This window comes from Aythya fuligula, chromosome 1 (genome assembly GCF_009819795.1).
Source record: "Aythya fuligula isolate bAytFul2 chromosome 1, bAytFul2.pri, whole genome shotgun sequence".
Lineage (NCBI taxonomy): Eukaryota > Metazoa > Chordata > Aves > Anseriformes > Anatidae > Aythya > Aythya fuligula.
This window is the reverse complement of record NC_045559.1, coordinates 120,933,652-120,953,449: the sequence shown is the minus strand read 5'-3', so window position 1 is coordinate 120,953,449 and position 19,798 is coordinate 120,933,652. Positions and strand designations below refer to the sequence as shown.

The following is a 19,798-nucleotide window of genomic DNA, read 5'->3' as shown; positions in this document are numbered from 1 at the left end:
TCATTGCTGATAAACTTGAAATTATATTCTGAACATCAATGTTTGTTTCAGAGAGTAGGTAGTTAGTAGACTTTCTTTCTGTATTGGGTTTACCTGGCAAGGTTTTGGTAGTGGGGGCTGCCTCTGTGAGAAGAGCCCAGCAGTTGCCCCATGTTAGGTAAGGGCCAGTTTCAACTGGCTACAAAGGGTCACGCCGCTGGCCAGAGCCGAGATAGGGAGCAATGATCATTGGTCCTCTGGGAAAGCAGAATTAAGGAAGGGAAAAAATGCTGTGCAACAGCAGCTGGGAGAGAGGAGTGGGAACGTGTGAGGGAACCAGCCCTGTAGCTCCCAAGGTCAGTGCAGAAGGAAGGCAGGAAGTGCTCCAGCCACGGGACAGAAGTTCCCCTGTGGCAAGGCCCCTGGTGGAGCAGGCTGTCCCTCTGCAGCCCACGGGTCCCACACAGAGCAGATCTCCACGCTGCAGCCCATGAAGGAGCCCAAGTGGTGCAGGTGAATGTGGCCTGGAGGAGGCTGCGGCGCATGGAGAGCCCCCGCAGGAGCTGCAGTCCATGGACAGGAGCCCATGCAGGAGCAGAGGGTGTGGGGGGACCTGTGATGGAGCAGTTTGCTCCTGGGGGATGGAGCCCATGGTATGGAGCCGTGTGGGAGCAGTGCTTGAAGAGCTGCTGCCTGTGGGCAGCCCCCACAGGCTCAATTCGGGAAGGACGGCATCCTGTGGGAGGGAGCAGGGGCAGGGAGTGACAGTGAAGGAGCGGCAGGGACAAAGCATTAGGGTCTGACCGAAGCCTCCATTTCCCTGTACCACTTGGGGGGAAGACAGAGTGTGGTTCAGGGGGATGTTGTTTTTAGTTTGTTCTGTTGTCATTTTTTGTTTTGTTTCTCAATTCTCTAGCTTGTTAGTAATAGGTAATAAATTTCTCTGATCTCCCTATGCTGAGTCTGTTTTGCCAGTGACAACAATTACTGAGTGGTCTCCCTGTCCTTATCTCAACCCTGGAGTTCTTTCTTTCCATAATATTTTCTCCCCTTTTTTATTTGAGGAGGGGGAGTGAGAGAGCAGTTATGTTGGAGCTCATGATGGAGTTGGGTAAAACAACCACACTTTCAAATAAGTAAGCTTTTCCCTATCATAAAGCAATCATTTTCCCCCAAATAAATAAATAAATACACACACACACATGTATTTAGTTTTAGTCTTCAATATTGTCGTGGTTCCGCTCGAGTGGGCAGCCGAGCTCCACCACAGCCGCTCTCTCACTCCCCCTCCTCAAAGAGGAATGGGGAGAAAATATGTGAAAAGGGCTCAAGGGTTGAGATAAGGACGAGAAAATCACGCAATAATTATTGTAACGGGCAAAACAGACTCGGCATAAGGAGATAGTAAGATTTATTGCCTACAACTAACAAGCGAGAGAAGTGAGAAAACAAAGGAAAAAAAAAAACAAAAGCACCTTCCCCCCATCCACCCTCTTTCACCTCCTCCCCCCGAGCGGCGCAGGGGAACGGGGGAATGGGGGTTATGGTCAGTCTACAGCACTTCTTCTCTGCCGCTCCTTCTCGGTCACTCTCGTCCCCTGTGCTGTGGGGTCCCACCCACGGGATGCAGTCCTTGATGAACTGATCCGGCGTGGGCTTCCCACAGGCAGCAGCTCTTCCAGAACTGCTCCAGATATGGGTCCGTACCATGGGGTCCATCCCTCAGGAGAAAACTGCTCCAACCTGGCTCCCCTACGGGCAGCAGCTCCTGCCAGGTCACCTGCTCCTGCGTGGGCTCCTCTCCACGGGCTACAGGTCCGGCCCGGAATCTGCTCCGGCAGGGGTCTTCCACAGGCGGCAGCCTCCGTCGGTGCAGGGCCACCTGCTCCACCGTGGTCTCCTCCACGGGCTGCAGCGTGGAACCCTGCTCCACCGTGGTACTCCATGGGCTGCAGGGGGACATCCTGCTTCACCATGGTCCTCACCACAGGCCGCAGGGGACTTCTGCTCCGGCGCCTGGAGCACCTCTCCCCCTCCTTCTACACTGACCTTGGTGCAAGGCTGTTCTCTCACTCCCTTGACTCTCCCGGCTGCTGTGTGGCGCAGCATTTTTTCCCTGTCTTAAATATGCTCTCACAGAGGCGCAAAACAACATCGCTTATTGGCTCGGATCTGGAAAATAATGGGGCCCTTCCCAAACATGGGGCAGCTTCTAGATCTTTCTCACAGAAACCACCCCTATGGCTCCCTGCTACCAAAACCTTGCCACGTAAACCCACTACAAATATAGAAAAGCTAAGGGGTGATATTTAAAGTAAAACATGTAACAGTAAATGCGTCAGACTACATTCAGAGCACCTAAACCTTGCCAGGGTAGGTGAACATCCTTTTGATAGTGCATTATTTTGTTAAAAATAATAGTAATAAGAAAAAAAAAGGCAAGAAAAACTTTAACCCTTTACTCTTCAAAATTTGCCACCATTACTCTGTTGGAGAACAGCTTTGGAGAAGCATGGAGAGTTATACAGAGGAAGCAAGGCAAATTAATTTCATGAAAATGAATGGCTTTTTTTGGTACCTTTTGTCTGAAGAGAAAACGATTAGGGTCTAAGATCAAATTCTGACTTTTCAGAAGAGTCCTAGATTAAATGTTTTAAAACAAAGTATGTTTATCCTTCTATTCAAAAGAACAGTCAACAGGACTACATCAGCTCTTCAAACATGCTGATATAAAATTGCTTACTCCCTAACAATCTTGGATACATTATTTAGGACTTCCAAGACTCACTTTCATTCAATGTGAATAGTTCTACTAACTGAATAAAACAACATAAATACTCATAGAATAAAAAACAAGCAAAGATCTCAAAGACAGGTGTCACAAACACCTAAACTGAAATTTACTTTTTAAAATTATAAATAGAATCAATATAAATGTGTACTATTAACTTCTCTCACAGAAGAAAACAATTGCCCTACAATTGCAATGTTTTCCATCAGTCTTTGTAATTTTGAAACAGCATCTATTGTTAATCTGCTGTAAATGACAAGCTTTGGCACGACATATTGGTTGTAAAAAGCAGACACTGACATCTACTTTCTTGATACTGGCAAGATTGTTTCAAAAATGATCAAAAAAATCCAATATGAAGAAAAAAAAAAAAGAATAGTGATTATACTGTGGTTTCTTTGTTAGAAAAAAAAATATTAAAAAAAAATAAAATATATATAGATAGATAGATTTACATGGGAAACTGACACTTGACCAATATCATCTTTATCTGAGGTATTTTTTTGCATAGGATTTCTTGTTCACATCCACACTAATACAGCTCTATAACCAGGACAACAACTGCAGACACAGACATATAAACAAGGTTCTCATAGTCACTTACATTTTTAATTTGGTTGTTTCACTTTTTAGTTTACTCAACTAAAGCATGTCTGCACAAAGAAAAATAATAGCTGTTCATGCATGTCCATGGAATTACATTGATTTTAGGAATGCAGACCAACCTTCAAAATAATAAAAGAATGGAAAGCAAGAGACTGGCTTGAAGAACCTAGAAGAAGGGTATGTTATTCTCCAAAGTATGTATGTATGCGTGTATATATATATATATATATATATATATATATATATATATATATATATATATATATATTCATTCTCCAATGTATTGTGAATTCATTCCTTCTCAAGTTTAGCAATCCAAGCTTAAATGAGCAAATGATAAGCTCTTGTCCTGGTTTCAGTTAGGGCAGAGTTAATTTTCTTCCTAGTAGCTGGTAGGGTGCTATGTTTTGGCTTAGGATGAGAAGAGTGCTGATAACACCCCGATGTTTTAATTGTTGCAGAGCAGTGCTTACACCAAGCCAAGGACGTCTCAGCTTCTTGCTCTGTCCTGCCAATGGGCAGGCTAGGGGTGCAGCAAGAGCTGTGAGGGGACAGACCCAGGACAGCTGACCCAAACTAGCCAAAGGGGTATTCCATACCATCTGACATCATGCTAAACAATATATAGGGGTGGCTAGTTGGGGGAGGGGGGCCGGACTGCTTGGGGTTAGGCTGGGCATCGGTCAGCGGGTGGTGAGCAATTGCATTGTGCATCACTTGTTTGTACACATTATTAGTAGTAGTACTATTATCATTATTATTGTTATCATATCATTATTATTGTTATCATTATTTTCCTGTCTTATTAAACTGTCTTTATCTCAACTCACAGGCTTCATGTTCCCATTTCTCTCCCCCATCCCAGAGAGGGAGGGAGGAGAGTGAGTGAACAGCTGTGTGGTGTTTAGCTGCCGGCCGGGTTAAACCACAACAGCTCTTCAAAGACGACTCCCCAGGTCTAGCTACTGAAGTCAATCGTGAGCCTTCAGTATAACTTAACACACTTCACACTGGCTGCTGCTGCATAACAGCACTTTTTCCTTACCCAGACTGCAATTCAACTATAATAGAAGTGTGATTTCTTCTACAAGTGGCATAAAGCAGAGTGATATTTAGGTACAGTACAGGTACAGGTACAGTATACAGCTCTCTGGTGGAATGGTCAACCTCCTTCTGTGTATTCAATAAAGTTATATTTACAAACATAATGTACAGATGAAGTTTGCATTCCAGCAATAGTATTTTTATAGCAAGCCACCACTGATGAGGAAAGCTTTGCTATTCAAGAAGATGAAAACTAAGTTATGAGGTCTTTTTTTTACATTTATAATTACTGTTATATTATGCCTTATTACATAGGAAACAGATGGGCATCCTACTTTTGTGATGTTTATGCCTTTTGCTCATTTGGCCCTTTGTATTCTATATTGTCCACCTAGCACGTAAAATCAAGATGTTTGTACAACTGGATGCATTAGAGATTTAACAACTATTCTTAGAAAAATATGGGTGTTGGTATCTCAGATTTATCAAACCGGTCATCTAAAAGCTCAGCTGCTTGCCACTCCTCTCTAATACCCTACAACTTAAACTAATAACAGAAACAGAAAGATAATCTTATGTATAAATTAAAATAAATAAATAAATAATAAAAACTTGATTATTCACTGCCCATGTCCTGCAGTGAGGAAAAAAATTTACTTTTTATATTGTAACTGACATGTGCATCCTGTCTCATCTCAGGAGCCAAAGAAAGCATCTTGAACAGTAAAAGCTGGTAACATTTGGCATACAGCCTGAAATTCCATTGACCTTGAGTATAGAAAGTGGGGGGAGATGCAAATGTTTGAAAAAAGTGCCTGTTACACAGTGCTGGGTTGGAGACCTAAACAGTTCCCAGAGAATGTACGCAATGAATGAATGCAATGCCATAAAATATGCTCTACTTAAGAAAGATTTAAACCCTTTTTTAGATTAACATTATTAAAGTTAGTGAAATTTAAGCACATTTTGTAGATTCCCAAGAAATAAATTATTTTAAGCAAGTTTTTATATTTATATGATCATTCACATAAAATATGAGTGTTTACAAAAGGAAGAAGTAACATAATAGTACCATAACACATTTTTCTATATAGAGAATTTATAATAGTTGCTTCCTTCATTGTATCTTTCTCTCTTGAGAACATTTTAGTTCAACTGTTATATTTATTTTTGTTAATACAAGCAATACAGATTGCTTTCTCTTTAAATTACCTATGCTTTATAATATAGTTATTCCTTAGAAAGTTGACGCTTCTAAAGAGAAGAGACCTGTTTACAAGTCATTCTGGCTTTTTCCAGCTGATCAGCTTATGTGCCTTTAGTGTATCTTTGCGGTATCACCAACAAACAAAAAATAATAAAAAAGACTGGTGAGTGAAAAGTGAAATGACCATCAAACACTCACGAACTTGGCTATTAAAGGAGTTAGAATGCTATTTGTTATAGTTCAATGTTATAAAACAGAACAGTAAGGCAAAGGGTAAATACACAGCAATCAGCTGCAAATCTATTTAAACAAAACAAAACACAAGCTGGCAGATGTTGCCTTAATGCCTAAAGTACTTGCTTTGGCTGAACTATTGCCAACAGGCAAAGTGCGATATTACTGCTGCTTGCCTGCCTGTTGTTTTACTAATCTGCTTCATGGGAAGGAGTGTTCACATTTTTTACACCGTCACACATTTTTGATATTAAAGGCTGGTTGGAGAAAAAAACATTTCAAAACAATGTGAAAAACTCTTATTTTTTTCTTTAAAAAAGAAAATAAGCACAAAAATAATTAGCCCATTTGAATTGAGAATACGGAGAGATGAAATAAAACTCTTTAATGGTATATTTCCTCTTGGCACTCAAGACATGTATAAGCTGCGATTAAACTATTTCTAAAAACTGGAGAAATGGCCAAAACCATTTGGAATTTATTTCTACATCACTATCAGGTCACCAGAGCATTACTTGTTCGTGGCCTAGATGAAAGTAACAGTCATGGACATATCTGCAATCATTGCCTAGCTCAGTGGAGAACTACCTTTTCTTGTAGCCTGCAATAGATAGTTCAGATGCCTCCTTTCTACTCAGAGTAAATGTACTCTGTAAAAACAATATACTCTGTTGAAAAACAAACAAACAAACAAAACCATCAAGATACAATTTGTTTTGCTCCGTAGAACAACTTGACAGCTTAAGTGTAAAGGGCAAGGAAAAATAAACAAGACCAAAAACGGCACCACGAAAACAAGCAAACAAAAGAACAGGACAACATAACAAAATACAATCTTTACATTAGCACTTAAGCCATCCAAAGGCCCACAGACTCCGTCTTCTCTTTGCAGAGTTGCTCAACAAAAGAAATCTCTAGGATGTTCTTTCAAGACCTCACTCCATAAGTTCTGCATGAGCAAAAGGCTCGGCTATGTTATATACGGAGTGGTAATTCGTGTCGAGAAAATGGTTGATATTAATAAAGAAGGGGAAATTTGGGAATGTGGCCATGGGTGTTGGAAAGCCCGGTGGTTGAGATAACATTAGACTCTTAACGACGAGGCCATCAGGAATATAAAAGAGTTTAGAGGGAACAAAGAAGGGTGATTCAGGAGACTCCATGCAGTCTCCGGTTGGTTTCTTGTTCTCCACTTAAGGCATGGATGTTTCTGGGTGTTTGCTGTTGTCCTTACATTCAAAGTTGTTTGAGCAATGAAAAGTTGTTTTGAAAAGAACTGCTGTGGAGAGAAGGGTATAAGAGAGGAGCCTGCCCTCAAGAAAGAAGAAAAAGAAAAAAAAAGAAAGGCAACACGATGTGATGAAGTTATGATCAATAAGGAAGAAGGAAAAAGAAGTGAAGAGGAACAGGCTGGCAGAATGGAGACCAGGACGGGAACAGGCACTTTGATTGCCTCATGAAGATAGGTTCGGCCAAACTCAGCAAACTGCTCAGAGAAGCTCGTACAGAAAGTCGCTGGAAATAGGCGCACTGGAGCTGGAGAGAAGCTCGAGCTGAGAGAAGCGGACCTGTGCACACAACTGCCTCTCGCTGGTAAGCAGTTGCGCGTTATGGGGAATCGTTCGTCCTTAGGAACAAAGACCGTCCTGGTAACCTTACAGCTTATTCTCCTTATTAACAATTGGACAGTTTATGAGCCTCAAATGTGGGCCCAAACTGAGGTCAAGGTGTGGCACTCTGCAACTAAAAATGACAAAGTTGCAGTGGGATTGCTCGGCACCTGGCAAGCAGCCTCTAAGGCCTTAAAGAGCCATGTGGAGCCACAATCACAAACGTGTGGCTTGCCAGATAGTGAGGGAGCTGTGGGCTCCTTTACTGATCCGACTGCTACGCCGTGGGCCCCTCTGCTGTTACAGCCATCGAAGGCTTTTGCTGTTACGCCCCCTGCTGACCTGAACGTGCCTTTTGACCCAGGCCTATTGGCCTTCACAAGGAGATGGATATGCTTTTCTTCGATCTGGGAAGAACGGGATACATAAGACCTGAAGACCGAGTTGCTTGACAACTTAAAGCGAGACACATCGCTCAAAAGGAATGGAAAATGAAGACTTGTTAGTAATCAAGAAAATGAATGGAAAATGGAGACTGTTACGTCATGGAACTTAAAGGATTGTTTGTTACCTTTTCTGATTGTACGTATATATAGACATACTAGGGTTTAGTATGTAAAAGCCATGTTCTGTATATTTGGAATGTTTGATGTTCATGTGTGCGTGTTGGCGGAGTGTAGACTCCCTGCACACTCAGAACTGTTTACTTGCCGTTTATACCTTTTAGAAATATTTCTTTTATAAATATTACAAAATTCAGATTGAGTTGAGACCTCATTTATAACAGCTACTACTTGGAAATACTTCCCCAAAAAACTACAAGTGAGGAAGAGTTCAAGCTTTTTGGTAACCTCCATTAAACTCATAGATTGGCATGGGTTCGAAGAGACCTTCAGGGATGCCACCCACCAGGTCAGGTTGCTCAAAGCCCCTTGAACTCAGGCCTTGAACACTTCCAGGGTAAGGTGTAAGTACACATTTATCAGTTTTTCACAAGAGACAGACTTGATACAACATGATCACGTTTAACAAAATGATACAGCCCTCAGAGAAGCTTAACTACTGTTTGCAACATGCTTATTTTTCAAATTCCCAAATCACAGGAAGTCTTGCAAATATTACATACAAAATATTAAAGTATTAGAAAGGTAGCAGCAAAGCCATGCAGGCAAATAGCATGAAAATGTAGTTTTACAGTTATCTGCACAAGCTTAATCTTGTCCTCCTGTTCTTCTAAAGATGAAATATCAACTCAGTCACCTAAGCATCTTTTTTTTTTTTTTTTTTTTTTTTTTTTGGGGGGTGGGGGGGGAGGGGAGCAGGGGACATAAAGCATCTACTATAGTAAATCATCAGACACTTGAACTGTGAACAATTCTGCAGGTTTTATAGAAGCCTGTAGAAGCTTGCAAGGACTTTCTTGAAGAATTGTAATCTCTGTTAGCCTATTGCTCAGCTGCTTACATGCAACAATGGCAATTAGCACATTTAGACAGTATTAGACACACCTGCATCTCTGCTTGAACCATTAACATACTTAAAAGATGTACTCTTAGCTATAATTGATACCTGAGTATCTACAGCAGCCACATGTAGAGTTGGACTTTACAAAGATATTTTACCAAATGGTGGCTGTAGTTCTACATAAAGACAAAAGCAAGTTATGTGAGTTCTCCAGTCTAAGCATTCTAACCTGCTTGCATTGCCTACTCATGGGGAATAATTTTGAGCATTAGACATACAACACTTCTTATCCAGGAAGGGTGAGAAACCTTCCAGCCAGTTTCTCAGATTGCAGATAGTAAAACCAATAAGGCTAAAATGGCTACTGCTATGTAACAGCAGAAATGCAAGCAAATACTCATTGAATGTTTTCACTAATTTTCTGGTTTAGTTCTTTATAAAAAAAAAATAATAATAAAAATTCCAAATTATTATTATGTGGATTTTTTTCAGTGGACATCAGTAGCATCTCTTATTTAAACAGGTTCTTAAGTCAGTGGCAAGTCTGATTCCGGGAAAATGGTGTCAAAATGACTCATTCATATGAATATTGACTTCATAAAAATTAAACGAAGAGCAGGAATAAATTTTAGTAGTCATCATTGGTTTAACTAACTTTTATTATGCAAGATCTTCTACATTTATTTTATATTTAACTAAACAAACTTTCCTGACCTTGTTCATAAGCTTTAATTAAAAACATGTTAAAAACTAATTCAGTTCTAGTTTCAGTTATAGGCTATAAAACTTAATCCAATATACTAAACTGATTAAAAAAACTTAGATTTAATTTTTATGTATCTCATCTAGTGTACAATGATATAAAACTCTTTTACTACTACAAAGAAAGTCATTTTTATTCTGTAAAGTGCTCTGATTTTATAGATTGCGTATTGGATGATTCACAATTTGGAGACAAGCTGCAAAAATTGCTTTTAGTAAGGAATTGGTATCTAAACGAAACACTGCAAGACTGTGAAATGCAATCAAGAATGTGATCAAGGATCAAATAAAAACTTTCTTGACTATAGATTTGCTTCAAAGCTACAGGATAACATTTCTACCTCAAGACTGCTTCCTATCATTTTCAGTCTGTCATTTTCAGATTCAATTTATGACTCCAGCAAAATCACTACAGTGACTGTGATGTGAAGATAGTATACCAAATATGATACACTTCATTTTAAATAGTTAAAATATATCACCTATCAACTAAAGTTAGCTGGCAACTGCTTACAGCTGAGGGAAATTGGCAGGAGGCAAAATGTTATATGAGCAAATTAAATGGCATTCCAAAGACACAGGCCTACAAAATATGACAGTCATTTTGCTTTACCTTTTTCATTATAACCATCTCGTTTTCAAATTTTTTATCCTCTGTGATCTCCAACCAAAGCTAGACAATGAAGTTTAACAACAAACCTAATAGTAGAATTTATATCCTACCTCTTATTAATGGTAGCCCATGTTGTATTAATGTTATCTGTCATCAATTTTACTTTGCTGGTGTCATCTGCTGAATAATCACGCAGAAGCTTCAGTGCCATGTCATTCACCACATCTACATTTATTTGCCATTGTCGTATTTCTTTTGAAAATTGCTGAAATGAAAAGAAAAAAAAAAAAAAAAAGAATAAATAACAGTTTGTCATAAAATGATTACACACATACTATGTTTATTAGAAAAGGAGATGGACAAGTTATACCATCAATATGAAAAAAGAACAGAGGAAGGACTTCTTACTGGTCAAAGTCTTTCTAAATGTTTGAATTTTTTATAGGTATAAGACTGTAAGACTACGGCTAATCTCTGAAGAGATTAAGCATCTGAATCCTAAAAGCCAAAAAAAACATGGTAGCTCAAATTGATAAATAGCGAATGTTGATTGTTCTTTTCTGGGACATAAATAGATGGATGCATTATTACATGTATATCTTCTATTTTTGATGTTGGATTATACCAAGATAGAAAATACAATGAAATACTATGTTCTATCTAATTTTCTTTTTTATCATGTGAAATTATACTAAGGTATGGATGAATAATGCCTGGGCTTTCACTTTTTTATTTTTCTTAATTCTCTTACCAAATTGTTTATGTAATTAGTGCCACCTACTGGAACAGCACTAAATCTGCAGTACAGCAAAATTCTGGTACACCTATCTATATCTTTATAATGCTAATTTATTATTCTTACTAGTAGGTAAGCTTTTTATATCTTGAACATTCCTTCCTTTCCTCTGCCCTGGCCCCACCTGGGCCAGCTGCCTTACTACAGCAGCAAGCCAGGAAATCTGGAATACTCATTCAGCCAGAAACCAGACCCCATGCATCTCTCCCAGTAGTCTTTTTCCTCAGAGAAAATTTCCATATAAATGCACGGAAGCTGCATATTCAATCCATAATGTGTAACAACAAAATGAAAGAGCAAAGATCGATGGTCAACTTGTAGTTTTGTACTAGGCAAAGACTGCAACTAGGCAATCAATGGGACAACGCAAATGGAAAAAAAAAAAAAAAAAAAGGTTGAATTTGCCAATAGAAACACTAAATTGTATGTAAACATTAGAAGCTATCTAGCAAACAAACAAATAATAAACAAACAAACAGTAAGGCCTGACTTTATTGGTGTGCTTTAACACTTGAAATTTGGAAATCTCTGTGAAGATAAATGCTTTTCCCTCTCATTCTCCCAAAGTGGTATTCCTCTTGAAATCCTGTTTTTATTCAGACAATGAATCCTCCACACAAAGCTGAACTAAAACATGCAATCCCTGATTAAACAGTCTAAATAAAAATGAGTACATTTGGAACATTTTGTGTGCTTATATTTTCATCTCAGAAAGTCTTAAGTTGATTTTAGCTAAGACTGGGACAGCAAGGGATCTGATTTTTACTAATCCAACATTAGGAGGAGCCTACTAGCTCTTTGAGAACCGTCTGAACGTTATGGTTAATTGCAGTTAAGCTGAAACTGCCTAAACAGTTCTGTTACTCCTTCATGTTAAGTATGGAGGTACAGCCAGGAGAACTGATAATTGTATAGAAAATCACTAGCACTCCTTTGAAGAAGATAAAGGCAGGTGGTTGTTTTGAATACAGTTTCTTATCTCAGCACCTTCCCTGGCAGAATTATATATACTAAATATATAATTGCTAATATTTACATAATAAAATCTATAAAATCAAAAATAAATAAAACCTACAGAAATCATCATTTCAGGTTTGTAGAGTTTTTATAGCATGCATATTCTACAGTAAGGTCTATCCATCTTTAATACACACTACCTTTCTCTCTGTTTCACATTATGTATGCACACAGCTACGTTTTTCTAGCTAAAGTATTTCATCAGACTGTTTGCTGCATTATATAGAAAAGTTATCACAACATTTTGTCTGTATTGTAAACTAATAGCCTGTAAATTTTACTTTGAAAATAAGTTCTTTTTGCCCAGTTCCATGTAATGTTAATGACCTTATAAAACCCTCCAAAGCCAGCTTTATAATAAAAATACATAAAGATCCATCACAAGGCTATTTCCAAAAGTGTTGATTCTCACCATTAACTTCAACATTAATCCATTAACTTCCTGACATTACAACACTAGATCATCAATCAGGAAAAAAAAAAAAAGATGAATATAGAGAGTTTTGTCGACAGAAACAATTTTTATTTTTTACTTTACCGGAAATTGGTATGCAATTTTTCACCAACTTTAAAGAGTGCATGCCTTGTTTCAACTCTGCTCTTTGTACAGACACTGAGGACAAAGTGTTGTGGTAAATGTTTTAACTGTCCACCAGACACCCATTAACTCTAATCTTATATGACTGTAATGATTTTTTTAATGATTAAATTGGTGGCTTTTTTTTATATTATTATTCCTCCTTATTATATTTTTAGCTCTCATTTATTCATTTATCTCTAAGCTACTTGGGAACGTTTGATTTTTTTGCTGGGTGGGGTGAGGTGTGGTATTAGGTAGGGGGAAATGCTTCATTATCTTAGTTTCATTTCCACATTTTTATAAGCTTTATCTTTGTTTTGTCTGTGTCATCACTGGAATTTGCTGAGTTTATTAAAAGGCTTAAAGAATTAAGGCTATGCATTTATCATTTTACTTAAGTATAAATTTAATTTTTAATTAGAAGGCACTAGTTGATGTTCTTATGAAGAAAGTCTGTATAATTAAGGATCCTTGATTAAAAACAAGGAATGAAATTAGAGATGGGAATCCTCTACCCCAGGATTGCCCAGTGGAACAAAACAAACTATGCAGAGAAGTTCAAGTATTGCAGTATGTATGTATGTACAGGAATGTCCAGCTTCGAGCATGTAAATTCCCATACCACACCAGTTAATATATTACAAATCTGGAAAATGAAGCTGTCTTCTTGTCCTTTTACAATATATTTATAGCACATTTTATTTATATACTTAAATTATTTTTATTCCATTAAGGACTTCTATTTCAGTGTCTGCATCATACTGATAACATTACCTTGATTGTTAATAGTTTTACTGAAATGAAAGCAGTTTCCTGTCAACCCTGGAATAATAAAAATCGACAGGATGCTGAGACTGTATTTCAACCTATATTGGTGTACATAAAGTGCTAAAAGAGTGCCCAGTAACATTTCAAGGAAAGGTTAAATTAGCTAGAGTTAACCTTCTAGTCCCTTCATCCCCTGTCCACCAAAACAGAAAAGGATGAGGGATAAACAAGGCATAAACATGGGCTATGCCAGTGGAAGGCTGCTTGGTGTCTGAGTCTCAGCAGAGGATGTCACCAGGCTGCTCCTCAGTTTCTTATTTAGGCAACCAGGAAGAAGGTGGTCAGTGAAGGAAAGAAAGGAAACCTCATCTCCATCCTTCTTCTGCTTCACTTTGGCCATCCTAGCTAAAATGATTCACAGAGAAAAGAAGTCTCTCAGTCTCTCACAGCTCTTACGAAAACAAAGCACCAAGGAGAGTGCTAGCAATCCTAGCAGGGTGGTATTTAAAAAACAAAACAAAACAAAACAAAATTAAGCTCAGTATTATATTAAGAAGAATAAACCAGTTTTCCACTAGCTTATGTTCAGATTATTTGGGGACTGAAGAGTTGAAGTGTGCTATGTGTACATATATAACCTTCAGCCTGCTGAGTTAACCATCTGCAGTTATCACTGAATAAACAATAATAAACTTAATTTTTAATGGGTAAAAACTCTCACTGGCCAGAATGCCATATTCTGATTCTCCATACCTAACCCCATTCATTATTTAGTTCTTGAATATGAAACTAAAAAAGAAAGAGAAAAAAAAATGCATTATTCCTCAGCAAATTAGCTCTGAATTAACTTGTCTCAAATAAATAATATTTTTAATTAGAGGCTACACTGTACTAGGTTACTTTCAAACGTCAGTAATGCATGTCAAATTGTATTAAAAAACATCACTGAGCAAATATACAAGACAGATTTTTGTTTTATGCTGGTATTGTAAAAAATAAAAATAATCAAAAGAGGAGTATTGCTGAGTGCCTGCCCATTTACTCATGCATAAGGATGCATTAACAGAAAAGCATTAACACAAGCACTGACCCAAAGTTCATTCAGAGCAGAGGGGAATTTTTGCATTGGCTCAGCTGTCTTTAGGCAGACCTACAATGTTTAACAAAAATCAGAAGAACACTTTTTTGTGACTACTTTCTCACACCAAACTGTGCAGAGATATGAAGCTGACAAAATGAATATGTCTGAAGAATTTCTCACACTGACCTCTCTCTTTCTCTCAACGGAAATGAATAGAAATGACAGCTTTGTTTTCATCAGTGTAACAGCAAGCCAAAAGACAGTATACTTGCTCTAGTTATTCAGGGGACAACATCAAAATATATGTGTTTGGCACAGCAGCCCGGAAAACATTTATTTTGAGGACTTGATATATTTCTGGGTCCTTCAGTTTTGATACTAGTAGACAGAAGAAATATAAAGCTGCTAAACTCAAATAAGATTTCCGTTTTACTTAGAATTCATGACCCTTTATTTCAAGCATGAACACAACAGCTGATGCTGTCACATTTGAGAAGCTTTCATGATGGATTTGTCACAATAGGAATTACTGGCAGACAAAGATAATTGCCCTACGAAGACTTGTGAAAAAAATAAAAGTAAAAAAAAAAATGTAAAAAAAAGAGGAACCAAATTAAAGGAAATGAAGAGGCTCAAAGATAGAGGTGAATATTTTTCAGACTTGTGGGAGAGAGAAAGAGAGGATAGGCAAAATTAAACAAATGAAAGTAAACAACCCTGGAACAGTAGAGCCCGTGGATGTTTGTATCATCACAAGGGCAGTCATATTATGTCAGACTAACTGTAAGCTTGACCAGCTTTAACAGTTACACTATAATTATAGTCTAATATCTGTAACTGGCTACAGCATGTAACATTAAATTAAGACTGGGACAGGCAGTGCGTAATGTACTGATACCCTGACTGCTACTTCTCTTCTGCAGAAGTGAAAAGAATTTACAGATATCCTTTCAAAAACTCTGTGTATGGATAAAGATACATTCTATGAATGCATATACTAGTATACTTTCTCTGTAACCTGGGAGATGGAGGAGAAAAAGAGCATATTCTTCTTTTTCTCCTTGACATATGTTGATCCAAAAAAAACATGACTTTTCATAAAGCATACTCATTTAGATGATCCTCACCTAAATCTCACATATGCTTGTAAAAAAAAGTGCACATAAAATTCATTCCTAAAACAACATTTTCAGTTGTTTTCTTAGTTACATAATTTGTGCTTGAGACATGAGACACTCCAACACATGTGACATAAGACTACACAAACCATTTTTTCAATAATTGAGTCTTTGCAGAGCTGGGACACTGACTTTGTTGACACTTTTTTTTTTTTTTCTTTTTTTTTTTTCTTCTTCTTAAACAAAACACTGGGCAGAAGCCAGAACTCCAACTCTGCAGAAAGACAGTGACAAATGGGAATCCTATATGCAGAATGACAGTAGTATACATAATTTCTAACTCTTTACAATATATTGGTGAGTGATTACTCTTGTTTACCATAATCCACCCTTCCTAAGCAATGACCTTAATCTTAAATAAGAAAACTTAAACACTTCCCAGCCCTAAAGCAAGAAGATGATGAAAGTTTTTATTCTTCCTACAGGCAAACAGACAAGAAAAAAGAAAAAAAAAAAAAAAAAAAAAGAAGAAAAAAACAGATTTTGTATCCACTTCTAAATACCAGAAAAGTAATGACACCTTTATGACTGAGATAGCTGAAGACCAATCATGCAGTCACAAACATACTTTCTCTGGCAGCAAAACTAGTTGATGAGGACCTCACCTCACTATTCTTCACAGTGGTTTATCACCATTCATCTGGGCAAAAAAGACTGACCAAATCCACAAACTTTAACTAAATAACAGAGTTCTAGGAGTTAAAAAGTAATAATAATAATAATAATCTGGAGGGCAGGAGAGGAGAAAATATCAGAAAATATTTGTGTAACTATTCTGCCAAATAACTAAAATGTAACGCTCCATTACCATGGAGGCAGGAGCCATGTTAAGAGGCTGATCAACTGTTTGGTTTCAATCTTGTTTTTCCCCAACCAGAAAATGAGATACGATTAATCTGAAACAGCTGTTCTCAAAATTTATTCATAAGGAATGTCACCAAAGTATGACTATTTCCTTATCAAGAAACTTACAAGCTGATGCAAGAGTTTGGGCATATCTGCATTGTTACTTGAGGTACAGCTCAGCTATGTTCACTGAGGTGCACATTTTAGCACCAAACATTTGACAATATATGTGGCTAAATACATAAAACCAGCTATTTTTTTTTTTCTTTTCTTATTTATTTATTTTTATTTAATTTTATTTCTTTCTATTTCATAACTCTACAAAGCTTGAACCCAGTGAGAGCATCTTGGTGCAAGTCTAAAATACCTGATTTTTAAGGCATCCAGATAGGTTGGTACATATTTTCCTTTTCTTTACTTTTTAAAACTACCTTCAGGCAACCTGTACAACTTCATTGTCAATGCAGACAAATGCCAATACTACAGGATTTCCCAATCTGCAGTGCCAGTGCCTCAGCTAAGGCTGCTCTATAGAAAAGATGAGAAATACTTGTACTGAAGAGGTAGGTTTTTTGTTTGTTCATTTGTTTGTTTTTCTGCGAGATCATCCAGCTATTTCCTATGACTGATAAGACCACGTTCATTCAAGAATTATGTAATACCCATTTTAAACTTAGTAAATTAATTTCTTACAAATGTGTGTTGGAAATGGGAAGGAATAAAGGACTTGTCTTCAATGTGCACTGTTTGATACTTAGAGGACATTTTCTTTAAAAATCTAGTTAACTTAAATGAAATATTTTCAATCACTTATCAACATTGTGATTATTTATCTTAAATTCCTAGTTTTTAGTAGTGACCTTAAGCTCAGTGTTCTGCTTTTTCAGAGCTTCCACGGTGTAGGAAATTTCTTTCCACGACTCAAGCTTATTTTTCGCTTGTTCAAGAACCTGCTCAGCTTCTCGTTTAGCTTCTAGCCACTGTGTTGAATCCTTTGACATCTCATGAAGCTGCTGTCTCCGGCTTTGGAGGTATCCATGCACTTCATCCCACTGGCTCTGTATCTTTTCAACTGGTGAAACACAAAGGGAAAACAAAAGCTGAGTCACTTAAAAGCCTTTTTTTGTGTGTGTGTTGAGTAAATATTTCTAGAATTGACCATATTAGAGAGTTCTTGTACTTTTTGGCTGTAACTGCAACTAAGTTCAGTTTAATAACAGATAAACTGTTCTGGGACACAGTATGATACTTTCGTGCACATCATGTGTTTTGATACATATGGAGACAGGAATTCCAGGTTCATGACTCAAAAAAGCATTAAGAAACAGGATCGCATTTGAGAAAAAGGAGCAGCAATCATCTTTCATTCTTACCAAACCAACTCAAGGTTTAATAACTTTGAAGAACAAGTCTTTTATGGACTTTGCTCTACAGTTACCTTAAAGGAGACTAGAGCAAGGTAGGGATTGGTCTCTTCTCTATCAGTCTAGAGATAGGTCTCTTTCTTATGACTAAGTGATAAGAAAGGAAATGCCCTCAAGTTGCACCAGGGGAAGTTTAGGTTGGATATTTGGAAAAAATTTCTTCACTGAAAGGCTTGTGAAATAGTGGAACAGGCTGCCTAGGGAAGCAGTTGAGTCACTAGCCCTAGAGGTCTTCAAAAAAAGTGTAGATGTAGCGTTTAGTGACATGGTTGGGCTTGGCAGTGCTAGGTTAAAGGTTGGATCAGATGATCTTAGAGATCTTTTCCAACCTAAATGATGCTATGATTCAGTAATTTTCTTTAAAGATTTGTTGCAAGATATAATTAATGGCAATATTTCTTAATTCATGAAGGCAAATGTTAGCAGAATGCAAAGGCTGTCTAAAATCTTTCTCATGTATTCATGTTAATTATAAAATACGGACAAGGTTTGCCACTATTTGAAAGAAATCTGATCCTGGGGAACCCAACAATCACTGGAATCACTGATAGTGTTGGCTAACATCTGGAACCAGATTAGTCCACAGTAGTACAGCAAATCTGCTGTGTAAAGCATCAGGGGACCTAGTCTTCCAATCAGTCAAGACTTAGTCTTTCAAACATATTTGTCTAAAAGAAATAGCAAAAATGTACAAACAAAAAAATGCTCTACATGAAGAAATAGGTGCACTTTATTTTACTCTATTTCCTGAGTTTAGTCAGCACTAAACTAAACTGCCTCACTACACTAAAAATTCACAGGCCTTCTAGGGAAGGAAAACAGAAATTCCTAGAGTAATTGAAAGCAAATGAAGTTATCATTGAATTGTTGACCCAACACCACATCTCTCATTGCATGGTTGATTCCAGAGTGATGGAGGCTAAAGACTGAAGAGGTGAGAAAAGCCTCAGCAGGAAAGAGATGTCCACCTAACAGTGCTCTTCCTTCTTCTGTAGGAATAGATAAAGATAGACATAGCTGATGCTTAGAGTAAGAGAAGAAAGCTTTCAGCATCCCCTGCTCAAGCCTATGGATAAAAACTGTGAGTAAGCATGGCAGCATGTTTAAGTCAAAGGAAATTGAATACGAACCAAAGAAACAAAATGGGAAAACATGAAACACAAACAGACCAAACGAAGGATAAGCCTAAGGCCCAAATACATAAATTTAATCTGAAGCAAATCTAACTCTCATTTTAGAAAGCTGTATATGAATGTCACAAAACAACTCATTTCTATGCCATATCTGTATAGTAGATTTCTGCTTTAAGCTTTTGGGCATGCCTAAAACAACAAAGAGATTGTGGACTAGTGGAAGTGTGAGTAACAGAAGAATTCTGAACTGCTCTAATAAAATCATGGGGCCATACGAAAGCATGTGTCCTAAGGGTTGTGCTGAAGGTTTAATGTACAAAGAATGCTCAAATACCTTCCACAGTTTCACTAGCATATATGCAATAACAGCCACCTATTTCTTGCAGATAACTACCCAAGCTCCTCTCCCCATATACTCCGAGACATGCAGTATATTATCTTGTAGTTCCTGACAGCCTGGAGATTTTGGTCAATAGAGTTCACAAAAGTATAATAGCTTACTTCTGTCAGTTGTCCACGATGGAGCTACAAAAATCCCACCTATTTTTGCTTTATTATAAGCTTGTTTTGTTGTTGTTGTGTATGTGTGTCTTTTCTTTAAGAGTGAATGAAAACTCTGTTGCAGGACTCACTCAAAAGAATATTGGGTCTACAACAATATTAAT

The 19,798-nt window shown here is 37.6% G+C and overlaps 1 protein-coding gene across 9 annotated transcripts in view; it reads right to left on the bottom strand.

Annotated features, from left to right (window-relative positions):
- The window catches only part of DMD (dystrophin), a 958,404-nt gene that overhangs the window by 272,927 nt on the left and 665,679 nt on the right, over positions 1–19,798 (bottom strand). For all 9 annotated transcript variants that reach the window (XM_032193124.1, XM_032193145.1, XM_032193154.1 and 6 more), the window contains 2 exons: positions 17,437–17,648; positions 10,421–10,575 (listed from right to left, as the gene is read on the bottom strand). In XM_032193124.1, the coding sequence (XP_032049015.1) occupies positions 10,421–10,575; positions 17,437–17,648 (367 nt within the window). The remainder of the gene's footprint in view (positions 1–10,420; positions 10,576–17,436; positions 17,649–19,798) is intronic.